This window comes from Cystoisospora suis (assembly GCF_002600585.1).
Source record: "Cystoisospora suis strain Wien I chromosome Unknown contig_4733, whole genome shotgun sequence".
Taxonomy (NCBI): domain Eukaryota; phylum Apicomplexa; class Conoidasida; order Eucoccidiorida; family Sarcocystidae; genus Cystoisospora; species Cystoisospora suis.
The window spans coordinates 29024-46532 of NW_027157525.1; the positions used below are offsets into that span (position 1 = coordinate 29024).

At 55.7% G+C, this 17509-nt stretch overlaps 1 protein-coding gene across 1 annotated transcript; it reads right to left on the reverse strand.

Moving 5' to 3' along the window:
• Window positions 1-82: 82 nt before the first annotated feature.
• CSUI_008439 (transmembrane) lies at window positions 83-17252 on the reverse strand. The gene is made up of 4 exons (XM_068068572.1): window positions 16362-17252; window positions 15529-15861; window positions 14758-15014; window positions 83-14446 (listed from the first exon to the last, which is right to left on the reverse strand). The coding sequence occupies exons 1-4, from the start codon at window positions 16498-16500 to the stop codon at window positions 572-574; spliced, it is 14604 nt and encodes a 4867-aa protein (XP_067919456.1). The 5' UTR covers window positions 16501-17252; the 3' UTR covers window positions 83-571.
• Between the last annotated feature and the right edge of the window lie 257 nt (window positions 17253-17509).

The window sequence follows — 17509 nt, forward strand, 5'->3', positions numbered from 1 at the left end:
GAAAAGTTTATCAAGATCGAGAACCAGGGAGATTGTGTGGTGCCCTGTCTTCTCTCATGTGCCGCGCCGAAGAGTTCTTCGAAGCTTCGGACATCTGAACTGTGAATCGATCGCACGATCGCTAAAAAAAAGTCAAAGAACGGCGGGATTTTCAAGGAACGCAAACACCCGCACCCTCCAACCGGACACTGCTGAACTGGAATCCACACTCTGCTCGGGCATCCGTAATACGGTGCCACCGTCCACGCAACCACAGCGCAAGCCACGTTAACACTTCCGAGCGCTGATTCCACTCTTTCCCCACTTCATCGGATTGACAGAGGGCAAACTCTTTCGGGCATTGCCACTGGGAATAAAACGTAAGCGACAACGCATGATCAGAGTATTTTTCCGTGTTCCACTCGGATTCACGCAACTCAGAATGGTATCGCGCTCCCGGTTGCTTGAAAGCACTCGGCGGTTGCTTCTTGGCTATATCTTCACGAACCCCCTCCCATTCCTAGCACCCACCCGTAGTCAATGTTTTCAGAGTGAGACCACCGACTCAGCGTGAGAAAAAAAGACGTTCCCATCAAAACGTCCTTCGGCCGTGGTTGACAGCTTCCGAGTACTTCTTCTCGGACCGGGTAAGAATTTCAAGACGCCGCTGTGCCCGGCGCTTGAACAGCGCCAACGCTACGGCCACAAGTAGGATCAGCGCAAGAACAACCCCCAGACCAATGCCCAGTCCCATTTGTAGTTTCTGACGGTCTGTGTCTGCTGTCTCCATTACCCGGCTTAGTTTCTCGACATACTGAGACGTGTGATCCCCTCTATCATCTCGGGGCGTCAGACGCCTCAGCTCTTGCAGATCTTGCGCACACCTTTGGACTCGTTCGAAGGCTTCGACAGTGGAGCTAAGCGATTCCCGCACATCGGCGGTCCGGCCTTGCATCTCCTCGACTAGCTCTTTCAAACTGTCCAGGTCTTTCTTTGACTTCTCCGCCTGCGGTAACGCGATTTTGTTCTCCTTTACTGCCTCCGGCGACTCCTTCCCTTCGGTAGCGTCTCTGCGATCTCTCACCTCATGGTCCGCCTGATACTGGAGCTCCCCCAGTAGCACAGAGAGTCCTTCAATATCACTAAGAAGGCTGGTGGTAGAGCTGACTGATCGACCGGCGGGTCGCATACTTGGCCCTTCTCCGTCTTTCAGTCCCGTACTGTGCGCTGCTCCGCGTGCTAGCTGCGATGTCAGAGTTGCTCCCTGCGACAAAGTGAAGAGGAGGCGCTGCACCTTGGGGTCGTTCTGCATCGTCGCGTTCTGCAAGGCATCGTGCAGCATCCGGAGGGTCTCCGACGTTTCCTTTGAGACCATCTGCAACTCGGCCTCGAGAGATTTCTGAAGTGGGGCGCGGTCCTCTGCAGGAAGCTCTCGAAGTCGTGAACGTTCACGCATGAGACGTGCAACCTCAGCCTGGGTCTGTCCCAGACGTGCTATAGCTCGCTCGATACTGGCAGGTAAACCGAGTTCCTCGACAGACCGCAATGCACTGCTTGTCGAGAGGACGAAGTTGTCGAATCGCCCCATGTCGTACCGGTGCATGAGTTGGCTTAGTCGATTACCCAAGGTATCTGCTTGGGCTTGGAGTTCCAACTGACTTGCTCCATGGAAGCTGTCTCCGGCGTCCTCCGTCTCTGCCATCCTCCGTAGAAGCACGTTTGTTCTGTTGAGCAGAATGGTGGCTTTAAGGAGCGCTGCGACGTGGTCCTCTTTGCTGTCCTCTTCTATCTCAATGGCGTGAAGTAACGCTTTCACAACGGCCAACGACGCAATCACCTCATTGCGTACCCAGCTTCTTTGGGCGCTGTCAAAACTTTCCTGCTTGGGGCTCACGATGTCACGCATCTCAGCAAGCAGAGTGGCTGCCTCGCGTTCCCACATTTTGGTCTGCGCCTGCACGCCTTCCGCATGGTAACGCATCCCGGCAGCGAGGCCGGAGTCGTGAAGGGTTTCTTCCACATCAGCGGCTGGTAATACCGTTTCATGCATCGCACTCACAAGCTTTTCGAGCTGCCTACCTAAGTCCGCTCCGTGTGTCGCCGTCTCCTTCAGTGCCTCCAGGTGTGGATCGCTCGCACTGTCTTGTGTTATCGTGGCCTGTACGTCTTCGGACCTCGGGGGGACATGAGCAGCTTTCCGCATGTTGAAGGCTGCGACGTGCATTTCCCGGAGCACTTTGACGCTGTCCGCTGCAAGTTCGTTCGCTCGTTCTGTCCTCTCACGCAAAAGCGAATGTCCGCGCCCCAGTGCGGCACCCGTTGCCTTGCTCTGCGCAAGGCGCATCTGATCCACTTGGTGGCGGAGATCAGCCACAAGGGCTTGCAACGCGGGAACGTGTCCGTGCGCGACCTTATTCGTGGAGGATTCCAGTTTGTCACATTCCCCTGAGATTCCTTCGCTCTGGAGGCACTCTACTGCCGCGTTCCGAGCATCTAGTACATCCTGACCAACCGCATGAAGCAGGGCTTCACTAGCCCCCGTCAATGCCGTCGCCTGATCCTCTATGTCCTGAGTCCGTGTGCGTAATGGAGCAAATGCACCCAAGAACCTCGTATAACCGTCCCTGGTGCCGTCCACCACAGCTGCCTTCTCACCGAGAACTCTCCACGCGCTTTGGGCGGATTTAGCCCTCTCTAGTGTCTCAGTGATCTCTTTGGTTTTCGCCTCAAGTTGCGTTCCGTGCCGACGCATGACCTGCAGGCTCGCGTTATAGCCATGCAGCATAGTGGCTTTCTGGACGGTTCCCAGCAATGCCTCATCCGCCTCGCGCGCTCGATCCTCAAACTCCTCATCGTAGTAAACCCACGACGCTCGCAACTCGGTGGTGCTGTTGATCAAACCCTGTCTGCTAGCAGGGTCTTGCACACTGAGCAAAGATACCTCCATGCTGTTGATAGCTTCCAATAGCTCCGAGCCGTCTTGTCGACCTCTCTTGAGAAGGCGCTTCAAGTGCGCGACAAGTCTACGGGCGTGCGCAGCTTTTTCACTGCTACTTTTCTCGACCCAACTCCGGGCGAAGTCGCGGATTTCTTTTGTGGTATTCTTTGCGTCATTGTTGATCTGCTCAAGAACCCTCACCAAGTGTTGAGCACGGTCTTCAGCAACGAAAAACTGGTCTGCGGCCAATGGGCCCCGTTCAGTGTTTGTATTCGTGGGCGAGGCGGCTTGGACAGGAAGGTCCGGGCGGCCTTCCGGTATCGCTTCGTATTCTCCGCTAGTACTGGAATCGGAGGGGGTCGAGAAAGAAATGCCCTCGGCTTCTCCAAGCTGCTTAAGCTGCTCTGCTTGGCGCTCGACCTCCATTTGCTGCTCGAGAAGCTCTTTCATCTGCTCTTCATACTCTTGGTACAGTTTCCAGCCCTCATCGACTAGATCCTCGATCTCCTCGCGCACCGGCTGCAGCGTGGCGCTAGACGTACCTGCGGCTACGGGGGCCAGTTGGGCCTTCAAGTCCTTCAGCTTCTGAAGGTGCCCGGCAGCCTCTTCTTCCGTATTCCTCAGATCGGTAGTCATGTTTTTCACGCCTCTGAGAGCCTCAACAGCCTGAATTATGTCGTGCTTGAGAACAGGCGATGAAGACTTTGGCTGGCTGCTGCTCAAGCCCGAGCCAGCCGGCGACGCATCTACATCAGGGTCAGCAGCAAGCCGCCGCCTCACGCTTTCAGCAGGAACGGCTGGATCAGATACAGGTGCAGCAGTCTCGAATTGTCCGAGGACGGGACCTTCAGCAGCGGGTTCTTGCCAGCGCGCCTCGTCAGACGACGACTGTGCAGCGGTATCTGCGCCACTGGCGGGCCGCTCTTCGGCAGCTGCTCCCGCGGTGTCAGGAAGGTCTCCAGCAGTCGGCACTCCTTCACCGGCCTCTTCAGTGGCGAGCGGTTCCATGCTCAAATTTCCTCTGAGAGCTGACTCACTCCTCGGCTCTTCCGTGACGGATGTTTTACCGCCGAACCATTCATCGTCGGTAACAGGGACAGGCTCGGTGGCCGCGGCATCTCCGTCGGACTCTTCAGTGGCGGGAGGCTCCATGCTCAAATCTTCCCTGGGAGCCGGTTCACTTCTCGGCTCCCCCGTGACGGATGCTTTACCGCCGAACCCTCCATCATCGGTAACAGTGACAGGCTCGGTGGCCGCGGCATCTCCGTCGGCCTCTTTAGTGGCGGGCGGTTCCATGCTCAAATTTCCCCTGAGAGCTGATTCACTCCTCGGCGCTTCCGTGACGGATGTTTTACCGCCAAACCCTTCATCATCGGTAACAGTGACAGGCTCGGTGGCCGCGGCATCTCCGTCGGCCTCTTTAGTGGCGGGCGGTTCCATGCTCAAATTTTCCCTGGGAGTTGATTCACTTCTGGGCTCTTCGGTGACCGAGGTTTTACTGCCGGAACTTTCGTCCCCGGTAACAGTGATAGGCCCGATGGCAGCGGCATCGCTTGCCGGAGACCCAGCGGCTGAGGTCTCAGAGACTGGTTCTTTACTGATGGGAGCTTCTGCGGCGGAGTTCCTGTCATGTTCATTCTGCTGAGTCGAGGCATTTTGCGCTTGAAGTTTTGAAAGAATCTGTCGCTGTTTCAGGGCCATATTCTTTAGAGAAAGCGAAGCAGCCTTGAGGCGTTCCAGGCGCTGCTTCAAGAACGACAGACTCTCGCGAGCTTCGCGTCTCTGCGCTGCGGCGCGCCTCATATCTGCCATTGCTCCTTCTGCAGAAGGCATTCTCATTCCTATTCCTGATGGTTTCGTCACAGGGTGATGGTCGTACACGGGCGGGGCCCCTGGTACGTATTCTGCTGCACCTGGCGGCACGGGTGCTGGTCCAAACTTGGACACGGGGGCTGATTCGTACTCCGACGTCGGGCCTGGTACGTACTCGGGCACGGGGGGTGACTTATACTCGGGCATGGGGGCTGACTCCGCCTCTCGCTCCCTGGCTTCTGCATCGTGCTCGGACCTGACCGGTGACTCGTCAGCGCGCGCGGCTGTTGAAGTCGTCCCCAGCGTGACCGTCTGCGTCGACCCGTGCGCTGGCTCAGGTTGCTCTCTGGTGGACGGGACAGGTACAGGGGCAGACATTGTGGCAGACCGGGGCCCAGGCTCGGGAGCAGGTTGCTCTGGTTTTCGAGGTTTACCCCAACCTCTTGCCCGCGGCGCTGTCCAGCCTTTTGATCGAGGCAATACTGCCCAGCCTTTTGATCGGAGTGCGCTCGTGCCTTTTGGCCTTGGTATCACTGTCCACCCTTTTGATCGAGGTGCCGTCGAGCCTTTTGGCCGAGATGAGGTCGGGCGTCTCGACCAAGATGGTGTCGAGCCTTTGGATCGGGACGCGGGCCTGCCACTCCGCGAATGGGTCTGCCGAGTTACACTTCGGGGTGGGGACCCAGAGGCCGGACTCACAACTTCTGCAGAGGAGAGAGGCTCTATAATTTCTGCAGAGGGGGCGAGAGGCCCTACAACTTCTGTAGAGGAGGGCGGCCCCACAACTTCTGCAGAAGAGGGAGGCGCTAGAACTTCCGAAGAAGGCCCAGGACGCAGGACAGATTCAGAAGGTGAGGGACCTGGCTGGTGAGCTTCAGAGAATCTGCCGGGCTGCTCGTCAGGATTGAGGGCAGCAGGGGGACCGGTAGCGACTCCAATCCTCATGTCTTGAATTAGCTCTCGAGCTCGCGTCACTTCGTCGAAGGCGGCGTGTTCCATGGAGTCGTCTTCGAGCCGGGATAACGCAGCGGAGGTGTCTGGGTCGATAAGCTCCATATTAAGTTTTTTCTCGGAGTTCCGTATACACTGAATCGCATTGCCAATCGAAATCCTGTCCTGGTGGATTTGATGAGCTGCAGCTTGTTGTGCGTTGAGGAGCTCGACCGCTTCTAAGTACAACGCCTCCATCCGGCTCTGTGCCGCCTGCAAAGTGTCAGGATCTGCTGCTGCGGTGAGCGCCGCGGAGACCGCTCGGATTTCCATCAGCAACGAAGCGATACGCCGCGTGTTCAGTCCAATTCGAGAAAGTAGTTCATCTGCTCCATGGCGAAGGATCGCGCCCGTCGCGGCGGTTGTAACCAGTGCCTCTTGAATGAAATTCGTGAAGGTGGAAGTAGCGCTGCCCAACATAGCCTCAAGTTCCTCCAAGCCATTCGTCGCAATGCTCTCTGCTGCATCTGCGGCGCGCTCTAGCCGTCCTTCCTGTCGCTCAGTGTCTCTTAACGCTTCAGTGGTGGCCTGGTCTGTCGACCCTACTTTCGACAGAAGAACTCCCAGTTTCACGATACGTTCCTTGGCAAGCGCCGCAAGTCGCCCAAGCGTGGGCAGTGCTCGCCTGACCTGCGCAACAATCTCCGTAGCCTCGCCTAACTGCTTAGCCAGCTCATCAACAGTCATTAGAGGCACAGCTGACGCATGCCCCGGAAGGAGAGATACTGACTTGGGAAGGGCCTTGATGATGCCCTCGTTTGTTCTCAACAGCGTCCGCGCGCGTTCAAGTTTCCCGGTCAGCCGGCTAACTTCTTTTTCGAATTCGACTAAGTGCGCTTCTCCCCCCGCTGCGGTGTCGATCGCTTCACCGACCAGTACTGCGCGATTGCGCAAGTCCTCAATGAGTTGCAGGGCATGCCGCATCTCACCAACCAACAGAGTTGTGTGGTCGAGCACAGCCGCTGTCTTGGCCTGAGCTGCTGTTATCTTTTCCCCCCAATTGTCTGATGTGTCTCTTAAGAAGGATTCTGGACTACACGGTTGCCACGGAGAGAATACAGACTCGAGGCGGCTCAGCTGGACCATCTCTTCAGCTTCGTCCTTAGCTTCCCGAAGCAAACTCCTTGCCTGGAGAAGTCCCTCTTCCGCAGTTATAATCGTGGCGTCGTTTGGCACACTCTTGTTCGCTACTACTGCTTCGATGTCGGATGCTAACTTTTTCATGTTGGCCGCCCCGTTCGCAACCGCTTCGCCTTTCACAGTCAGCTGCTCCTCCACGCCATTGAGGACCGCGACGCGCTCGCTTGAAAAACGCTCGAAAAGCTCGCGGACGCTGTCTAAAGTGTCGTTACTTAGTCCGCGCATAATCTCAGTGTCTTCATCCAGGAAACGTTTGTCCCTTTGCAGTTGCCGCGCACGAGCCTCACCCCGGGCCGCGGCTTCGAACGCACGGTCAACATACGGCTTCAGGTATCGCGGCGCTTGAAAGTCTTGAAGCTCCGATGTCGGCTTGCGCGCAGCCAAGAAGTTCACGAGGTTGCGCACCGCGGACTCCGCGTCTTCCGAAAGGCGCGTTGCTGTTTCTTCGAGCCTCGCGACATCATTAAGGGGGCAGTCCGAGTCCTTACACCAACACGTTGCGTCTCCGATTTCAAGGATGCCAGCACTGGGAGAGTGCAGCTTCTCAGCCGCTTTTCTCGCCTCCAGTAATCGACGATGCAAAGCTTCAGCCCCCGTCCTGTATTTTTCAACGGCCGTTTCTGCGGTGTCTAAGGTTGTCTTCAGCTGCTCGCCGACATCGAAAATCAGTCTCACAAGTTTCTCGCCAGCTGCGGTCAGCACATCCCCCCGTAGCCATTGTTCTGCGTCCAACGCCGCATCAGCAGCACTCTGAACGACTATGTCGAAATCCCTTGCCTTCTCTTCGAGTTCACGGGATACGGACGTAGCGAGCTTACCAATGGACGAGTCGCCTGCTGACCGGTACGTTTGGAAGCCCTCCATGGTATTTGTTTCGTATGCACGGAGAACCTTTGCAGCATTCAGTAGCAAATGGAGTTGCTCCAGGCTTGCCAAAGCCTTTGTCTCCACGCCCCTTAGAGCATCCCGCGCAACCCAGAGATCCTCTTCACTCTTTAGATCTGGTGCAGGCGTGATGCGTACGAACTTCTCTGCCAGACGGACCAGCTCTTTCTTCCTAGCGCCGAGGGCGGCAACGAGTGAAGACATCTTAGATTGCTGTTGCCGGGCCTGCACGATGAGACCCTCAAGCTCTGGAGGGATGGGTGCCTCAGGCTCGAAACTTCGTTTGGCAGCTGACTCCAAGGCTGCCAGGTCTTCCAAGAGGTTCTCGAGTTTGTTGAAACATCGTGCGATTTCCTTCGTATTTTTTCCAACAATCTGTAGTGCCTGTTCCAGCGTCACGTGCAGCCCCGGGCTCATATGATGCTCTTTCAGCTCCACCACGGCTGCTTGGAGTGCACTGTTTTCTGCCCGCAAGCCGGCGGCATCGAGTTCCCACTGCTTGACCTGGGATCGCCAGCTGTCTGCTCTTGCAACCTGCTCGCGCATCTCCTCCCTGCGCGCGGTGATCTCGTGTCGCGACAGACCTGTCTGCCAGTCGGAAAGCAACAGCCGCATCAGTTTTCGAGTTTGCTTTTTTAATGCCGTCGCTCCAGTGGCCATTTCGTCAGCTCTCTCGTGTACGGACTGGAGCCGCCTGACGAACTGCAGCAGTGTTTTCCCTACAGCTCCTGCAAACGCGTCGACACGATCCTTGAGCCTGTCCACTGCGGCTTCCAGATTTTCCAACCCCTTCGCCGCTTGCTGTTTACTGAGAGCCATAGAGTCGATTTGTGACTTGATGTCTTCTAGGGCCGTGAAAGCATCCAGAACAGGCGCTGCAACACCGGGGTCCGATTTTTGCACTTCAGAGAGAACTGTCTCGGATTCGCTCAGCTGTTTCCAGGCACTCTCTACTGCCATGGACTCCGCGGTCCATTCTTTCTGTCGCTGTTTCAAACCCTCGAGCTCGGAGAGAGCCGCTTGGTACACCGATTCTCCGTGTGCAATTAGTTCGGCGGAGGGCACGTCACCCTCTCCATGCTTCTGCTGCTCGGCCACAAAAGCTGACGCGCACGAGGCGGCCAGAACTGCCGCCGCATCTCGAGCTGCGGTTGCTTGCCCGGTAACACCCGACGCGCCGTCGAGTATCTCTTTGAGAAAAGCTTGCGTACCCTCAACGATGCGTTGGCTCATATTGTGGGCAAAAGTACTAAGCTCAGTCATTGTCTCCTGCATCTGTTTCAACTCTCCTTTCATTTCGTCGACTGTTGCACGGCAGTGTTCCACCATCTGGCGCAGGGTCTCGGCCGCTGAGGCTAGATCTTCCAAACTTCTCCACATTGACTCCCCGCGGTCCAACTGAGCCTGGGTCTCGTGCAGCTGATTTTCGACTGAGACAAGCTTCTCTTCGATTTGACCGGCTTCTTGCACTTTTGGCCTGGTCTGACTCAAGAGCTTCACAAGCTTGGCGAATCCTTTCACCCGTTCAACCTGGGTCACCTCGGGACTTTCGAGTTCGCGTGCAACATACACAAGTTCCTCCACACGCTGGTACAGGTTCCTGAGCTTTGAAGTCTCGCTAACGAGTGCTGCCTCCGTGTTGCGCTGTTCGACATGCAGCGCCTTCAACAGATTGCGCGCGTTGTTCGACTCGTGCCTGCCGACAACCTGGGCAAGCTCAGTGAGCGCGTAACGCAGACGCTCGCCGGCCTCTGGGAATGCAGCAAGCACTTCGGCGGCACCGGCAAGTTCCCCCCGGAGTAATCGGTGTTGCTGCGCTACTTGTCCGAGCGTATCGTGGACCTCCGGGGAAACATGGGGTAGGGTTTCTTTCAGGGTCTCGAGCTGCTGGTCTACAGTTTCAAGTGAAGCTCTCACCGAGTCCACTTCTTTCTTCAACTCCTGGTGCACCCTCGAAAAATCATCGAGGAAGTGGTTGGCACTCTCGAGAAGAGGTATTGCATGCCTTTCAACCAAATCAGGAGACTGTTTCTCTTGGATGAGCGCTTCTAGACGCTTCACTGCGTCGTGGGCTGTGACTAGGTTTTCTTCCCCTGACACCACAAGATCTGAAAGTCTTTTCTGTAGTAATAGTTGTGTCTGGCGAGCACTGGCCAGCACAGTCATTGCTTGGGAGCTGGAGTTCTTTCTTGCTGAGTCACGGAGCTTCTGACCATACTCCACAGCTGTTTGCGCAACACTCGCAATCTGTCCTGCTAGCTGACCAGCTTCCTGGATCTTCTGAGTGTTGTGGTCAATCCGGCTATTGAGCTTGTCTATCAGAGCCTCGGGGGACCTCATACGCCGCGCGTGCTGCACTACCCGCTGTGCCTCGGCGAGAGACTTTCTCAGCTCCTCTTCCAACGTTGCGACGCGCTCACGCAAGTCTCCACGAGCCGTCCAGACGCTGTTGAGCTCCGCAGCCTTCGCGGCGATTACCTGCTCCTGCTGTGCAAGGTGGGTTCCTGCTGCTTGCTGCTGATCATCGAGTGTAGTGCTGGCTTCGGGGCTCGGTGGCAGAAGAGGCCGCAACTCCGCAGCAATCTTCTCTGCTGCCAGAAGTTGCTTCGTTGTTTCCTCGACTTTGTCGGCTAACCTCTCGTGATCGAGTAGCATTCGGGTGAGTTCCGCCTTGGAGTCTTCCCGCACCATTTTAAGCTCGCCGGTGACCCTTCGAACCTGCTCCTGCAGTGCACTGCGTGCCTGCTGAGCTGCTGTCGTCTCGTTCCTAGCAGTTTCAAGCAGACGAGCCAAGCTGTCTTGCCGACGAGCAGCTTTTTTCTCCGCCTCATGCACCTCGACAGGTGCCTCCGTCATATCGATGCCTTTCAGCAGATTGTCGAGATCCTGATAACGGAAAGTCAACTCCCGTATCTGCTCGATCCAATGAAACTGTTGACCCTCGAACCTCTGTAAGGCCTCGGTTGCTTCCTGCAGCCATTTACGTTGACTGTCCGAAGCATCATCAGGGCTTTCCGAAGCGCGATTGCCAGGCTCTTCCTGGGCCGGCAGCACCCCACGACCGAATGCAGACCCCGTAAGCGACAGCTCGCGGGACACTCGCTGAAAGTCGATTTCGGACTCAATAAGGGCTTCGGCTTCTGCTTGCAGTGCATTCTGACGACTCAGAGTTTCATATACATTGTTGTAGTCTCGTCGGCGAGCATCCAGGCTATCTATCGCCTCTACCAAGCTTTCGATCTCGCCAACTACAATTATGGTCTCTTCTCCGCGTTCCGCGATCGCGTCCATGTCAGACCGTGTAGCTGCCGCGTCGCTCCTCATGAACCGTGGCCAGCGCACTTCATCCATTTTCGCGCTCAACTCCTTCACCTCATCTTTGATACGTGAAGTCTCTTTTCTCAAACGAGGCACTGCCTGCTTCGCCTTTAGAATCATCTCCTCGACTTGCGCATCTACTTCCTTGCCGCGTTCGAGGATCATCTCGTCTGGCTGGTCGGCTCGCCAGGCAATATCAGAGCTCAGAGAGGCTCTGAGCTTCTGCAGCTCATCCCGGAGGTGTTCCGCGTGCTCCGCGACTGTATCCAACCTTTCTCTCAGGATTGACTGCCTACGTGCAGAATGCTCGAGTCTGCGGCGTATCCCACCTTCCCCATCGTAGCCCAGCTTTCTTTCAATATCACCAACGGCTTCACTGAGGATAGCATGATTTCTTTTCTCTGTCTCGAGATGGGCCGTCAATTCCCTGAGCCGTGCCCTCGCTCGCTGACAAAGTGTGTTGTTTTTAGAGGCACTTGTGTTCGCGTGATAAGAGCGCCCCGGCACTTGGCCGCATTCGAGATCCTCGGCTGCGGTTACCTCGAGGACCATGCGAGCAACTTGCCTGGTCCAGACTGCTTCCCTGCTCTTCGCTAAGTCAATTAGCTTTTTCACGTCGTAAAACGCCTTTTCCGCATCTGGCAGCTGGCGCGCCACCTCCTTGAGAAAACGGGATTCCCGTATCTGACTCAGCGCACCAACCTGTAGCGTTGACATTTCTGAGATCTCTCGATCCAGCTCTACGATGAGGCGCTCATGATTATCCAGGAAGCTTTGTGTAGACTTTGGCTGAGGGGCCTCCGCGACGTCATCACCAAGTGCCTTAACCTGTGTCGGGGCAACTGGCTCGCTTTTCCTGTCAAGCCTGCTCGGCATTGAAAGAGAGACCGTCACTCTCATGCCCACTTCGTTTAGCAATTTGGCGGTTTGTTTGATGCCCGCAAGAACTTCGTCATGACGCTGTATGGTCGCCGGGTCGTACAGCGAGGTGTCGCGGGCTGTCAACCACGCCATTGCATTGCCTACAGACTTGGCTGCTTTTTCGTGCCACTGCCGGTAGCCTGGGAGAGCTCGCTTGATGTCATCAGGTGAGTCCCACGGACGTGTACTACTGCTGGTCTCTTCGTGGCTCAGTCGAGCGACGATTTTCTCTGCGTCGCGCCTAATAGAGCGCTGTTTTTCTTCAATCTCCTGCAGCCTGGTGAGCACTGTTGAACGAATTGCATCCAGTAATGCCTGTCGTGTGGCGACAGGGTCGCGGCCCCGGGCCAGCCGACCAATCTCCTGGACTGAAATTGAGATTTCTTTGGCAAGGCTTTCCATTTTGCCTCGATAATCCGCACACTTACTTTTCTGCGACGCCGGCATGAACACTTCGAGAGTAGACACATGTGACAAAGCCGCCTCCGCCTTGTGTCGATAGGTGTCCACCTCCTCCCACATGGCAGACATGTGCTGGTCGTCAGCCTGGAGTTGTCGCGCCAGGACCTCAGCTGCCGCCATGCTTCCTGATGATTCTTCCGCGAGTTTCTGCGTGGTCTCCTCCACTTTTCTCAACGTGTCGACTTTCGCGGAGAGGTCTGAGCTGGCTTCCAAGATACCTCCCAGGAATCGACGTGAAACGTCCAGATCCAGTCGCACAAGGTCCCGAGTGGCCCGATAAAAACCTTTCTCGAACTTGGTCAACGCTTTGGTCGTTTTCTTCAGGCTCTCCTTTTGTTGGACAATAACGTTATACGTCAGTTCAACTCGACTGGCTTCCGCCGCCGCAAAGTGCTTGAGGTTCATCAGTCGGTCTCGTATATGCAGCGGCGTCCCCCGCGTGTCCATGTCGTTTACCACCTGTTCAATTGCCTCGACTTCCTCGTTCAAAAACCGGGGGGATTTCCTAAACATGGGCTCCCCTGCAGTCCAGCGCTTTGTTGCAGCAAATGCATTCAAGGCGGCCGTCGAGCTGATCGAGGCTGCCGCATATGAATCCAGTGTAGCCTTCTGTTCTGCCTTGCAGTCCTTGTCGGCCGTCGCCTCCGCGCGCTGTTGAGCTTTTATGGCCTTGGTTAGCGCTGCGGTATCTAAGTTTCGTACAGTCTCCTTGTAAACCGCAAGCGCTTGGACTACACCCGCACGGAGTGCCGGGTAGTTGTTCACTACCGACCCCCAGCGTGTGACGTCTTTCCGGGCATTCGTGAGTTCCTCTTCCACAACCCTGATGGCAGCCTTCTTCTTCTTTCTGTAGGTATCGCGCAACTCTTGCAGAGCTCTTAACTTTGGTGCAATTGAACGGGCGTACTCCTGGCCCTCCGCACACAAGCGCAGCCCGGTCGAAATCCTCTCTTTCACCGCGTTTTCCTGGCCCGTCATTGACCTTTTCCGTGTTTTTCTCTTTGCCTCACTGAATCGGTTTTCAAGGACAGGAAGAACGTCAGACGCAATCTTCAAACCATCCGCTTGCATGGCCACCAAATCCAGCGCCTTCAGCGTCCTCGTAACTCGGTTCAGCCTCACTATCGACCCTCTGAGATCCTGCCCCTCGTGCGCGTGTTTGTCGTCGGCCCGGATTGCGTCTTCCAAGAGTTCACTGTGCTGTTTCAACATATCAACGAAGGCTTCAGCAATGCGGATTACTGACTCGACCTCTGTGTGTAGTGCTGTCCCCATACTCTTGCCGGGCGTTGTGGTCTTGAGACCGTCACCAAGCACGCTCCAAAAAAAATCTGTGGCTGCTTCGCATGTAGTAAAAGCTTGATGGCTCTCGCGGTAGAACTGCCGGGCCTCTTCAGCGAGGTTCTTACTCTGTGTACGGTGGTCACCAAGTAGTTGTTCAGCCTTTACCCGCACCTCAGACAGATTGTTCCTGACAACCGGATCCGCCGAAGAAACCAGTGGCTCCATCTCTGCGAGGGCTGTTGCAGCTAGGATGCCCTCTTCCAGCCTGTTGAGTGCTTTTAGGGCAGAAACCATCAACTCATCGGCCACTTCCATATCTCTCTGTACATGGTTAACTATCTGCTGAGCTTCTCGAGTTATGCTCAGCTTGTCAATGTCCGTGTCCAACCCAGAGGCTCGCCTGCTGCGATCCAGAGCCGCACACTCTTTTCTCGCCCTCTGTGCTCTTTTCGAAATACGCTCCAGGTTCTTCAGAATATCTTGGACAGTCTCCAGCCGAGAAGCTACAGCTCCCCCCTGCTCCAAGAACCCTGAAGAAATCTGGCGCAACCCGTCGGTAAGTACATCCCTCTGCTGCTCGATAGCTCTCTCGAGCAAGGGCCGGATCACAGCCAGCTTTCCGCGCTCAGCCTCCAGCTCCTCCTCAGCCTTGCGGTGCTCTGACTCAAGCGACGCGATGTCCTCTGCCGTCAGTTCACGCATTTCCGCTTTCACCAACTGAAAAAGAAGAAACAACACATGGCTCCACCAAGTATTGTAGACACCAAGAAAGGCAAGGCTGGGATAAGCGCGCGGATCCGACGGTCTATACACAAAGCTAGGGAGGAAGTAACACCGCGCAAAAGCAGCGATCCTCAGGCTCGCAACAACTACACGCCAGGCAAAACCCGTGTCCGGCTCACTGGTCTGGTAGGGCATGGTAAGAACGTTTAGGGTCAAGCGGGTCTCTCCGCTGGGCCCCTCACGGAGCTTACGTTTTGAGAGGCAGAGCACTGAAGATACCGACTCGAATGGAGATACATACTTACAGCATTAAGGTTATCGATGTGGGAGAATGCCTCCGACTGCCCCACTAAGAAGCCCGCGCGATCATTCAGGACAGCCCGCAGATGAATGAGAACATGCAGCTGCTCTAAAACATCTGGTTCAGCTAGCTTGTTTCTTGCTTCATTGATGTCAGAAAGTCTCTCGAGGCCGCGCTCGACGGTCAATCTTGTTTTCGACATTCCAACTGCTGACGCCTTCAACTGCGCTAGTAAACTCCGGACGTACAATCCGCGGGCAACTGACGAACACAGGAAGGCAGGAGAAAAGTGACTGTTCAAAAGATCAGCCATTTCTCGACAGGCAGTCGATCGACGAAGGACGAACGCTGCACTCCAGAATGCGGCTCTCGGGCTGCGAGTTTCACCATCAACCGATGTTCTTTTCTCAGTTGCCACGTCTGTCAGCTTCAACCATCTCGCCTAGAAACGCAGCTCACTCCCACGTCCCTCCGTGTACTGTGTGTCAGTGGGTTTTGAGAAAACGAACCCCCTTTGACAAAAACTAGTACTAGGAGCACACGTCATGAATACAACCTACGTAATGCGAGACTCGTGACGCAAGCAACAAGCGATTAGCAAGGAAATGTCTCAGCAGGAAACAGTTACCAGCTGCCAGGCTTCGGAGATAATGGTTTGTCACTGGCTCGAGGGACTCCTCTTCTCAGAAACAGTAAAAAATCCCATCCGCAAACAGTATCGAAAATGCTTCGGGCGGGTCAGACGGTGTCTCCCTGAAAAGCCGGGAGAGCTTACGATCAACGATTTTGTCTCCGACAACGGCAGCGTCCTTCTCGTAAGCCTCTGCCAGCGCAATGACGTCCTTCCGGTCAGAGACTTGTATATTCGCGGGGAAGCGCTCGATGTTAAGCTTGTTCAGCCGGTTTTTGAGGGCCCCGGCTCCTCGGGACGGACTGTTACTGTGTGCTGAGGAAGACTCTGCGCTGTCCTCTTTCGGTCTTCTGGGCGTAGCGGCCGCGAACACGGGGAGGGACAGCTGATGTGGATGAAGAGGTGGATTCAGATCGAAAGGTACTGAAACGACAGCGGCGAACGAGACCGCCAACGCGACAAGGAAGACAGGCCACCCTGTGAAAAAGGAGGAAGATACCCGCCACAGGAAATATTCAATTCACCAGACAACTGAGGACACCATGGGCCTTTGCTACACGGGGAGGAGACCAGCTGCGCAGAGCTTTTGTCACTTCCAGTTCTTTTGCCTACCGAAAAAACACCTGTTCAAAAGTGTAATGTGGCTTCGACCGTTCAGTCGCTAAGGAGCCGCTGATGCACGGAGCCACGAGAAGACCGTCATGGTTGGTAACGTAACAACCGACACTCATGACCCTCCCTGCACCAGGGATAGCACAACAGAGAGGATCGGCCGCCAGAACCCGCAAGACCATTGTGGTTCAATAACGGGAAAACTATTGTTGACTGAATGCGGACAAGAGGCTTGCTTGTACGTTTCGGGCGTCCGGCTGCACTCACGAGTCATTGTTACGGCGGTATCGCCACAACCGGCATAGCAGGGCCTCTGCGAGACAGTACAGAGTGCCGTGAACAAGGGCTACCCTGTGAACACTTACTCTTGGTGGAAAAGCGACGGACACACCCGGGCTGCCCCGAGGGCAGCAGCTTGGGCGCCCGCATCGCCGGTGTCGGGATGGAAAGAATGTGCCCGAGCGAGCGAGGGCGACTATATCCGTACTCTGAGTGATACTTCATGAATTGTATTCTTCAATGTAGACAGGCAACGGTGTTGATCCGGGGGAACTCCAGACGAAAGTACAAAATACCACCCCGGACGGCGACACCGTACCGCTGTCGAAGCCAAGAGGGAATAGGCATCCGTGCGTCCCAACTTCAGCTCGGCATTTTCTTTTCGCGAAAAAAGACAAGGGGTGACAGGTGACGCTGATCCTGCTGTTGGGACCGAACAACAATGTTACAAGAGCGTCGGAGACACACTGCAGGGCCGTCAGGCCCCATCAGTTGCTGCTTCCTCGATGAAGTGTGAAAATTAATCGCATAGCGCCTAGAAGTATACCTAGATATGTCTCATTCAGGAACGGAGAAGCTGCATGAAACACCAAAAAAAAAGGAATGAGAGAATCCTGCGAAAACGCCAGCACCGATTTGTCCTCCCAGGTCTATCGACGGGCCAACAGCCGTCCTGTAGCCTGGTTGCAGAAGAGGTGCGGCCGAAACTGGCTTGGCGCCGTCACGCGAACGCAGAATCAAAGCCTGGCCCTCGAGGTTGTGACGGTACCGGGGCAACCAGAAAAAAAATAGTCGGAGAGCCAGACGGGAAGGTGGTGAAGAAGCAAAAGCAAGATCGGGACTACGGCCGACTGCTGGAGGCCCTCAGCCGACGCGGAACTCGCACAGTGCCCGTCCCCCGGGTCCCGACCAGGCGATCGGATACGGGGCAAAAGACTCAAATAGGCTGATACTCTGTTTGGAATAAAGTCGCCTGAAGAAAATGTGGACAACGTGTCGAAGTCGTTTGACATGCGGCCGTAGTCGCTTGGTGTTCGACGAAGTCGCCCGGACCGGGAGTCCTGGGTGCCTACCAGCAACTGATGAGCTCATCCATACGTAGAGCGAGTGTGCGCGGGGACCGCGCTGATCCGCGGGCAAGGAACAATCAAGTCATGCTCGGCTCTTTCGTAATGACCAGACTTGCATTCAGAGGCGTTCGCAAGTCGAATTGCCTCCAGGAGCTCTCCTCCAT

Coding starts and splice junctions, on each gene's coding strand:
- CSUI_008439 (XM_068068572.1), bottom strand. CDS start 16,500: ATGAAGTATCACTCAGAGTACGGATATAGTCGCCCTCGCTCGCTCGGG. Junction 15,862..16,361: donor CCGTCGCTTTTCCACCAAGA/GTAAGTGTTCAC, acceptor CCTTTTTCACAG/GGTGGCCTGTCTTCCTTGTC. Junction 14,447..14,757: donor ACATCGATAACCTTAATGCT/GTAAGTATGTAT, acceptor CTTCTTTTTCAG/TTGGTGAAAGCGGAAATGCG.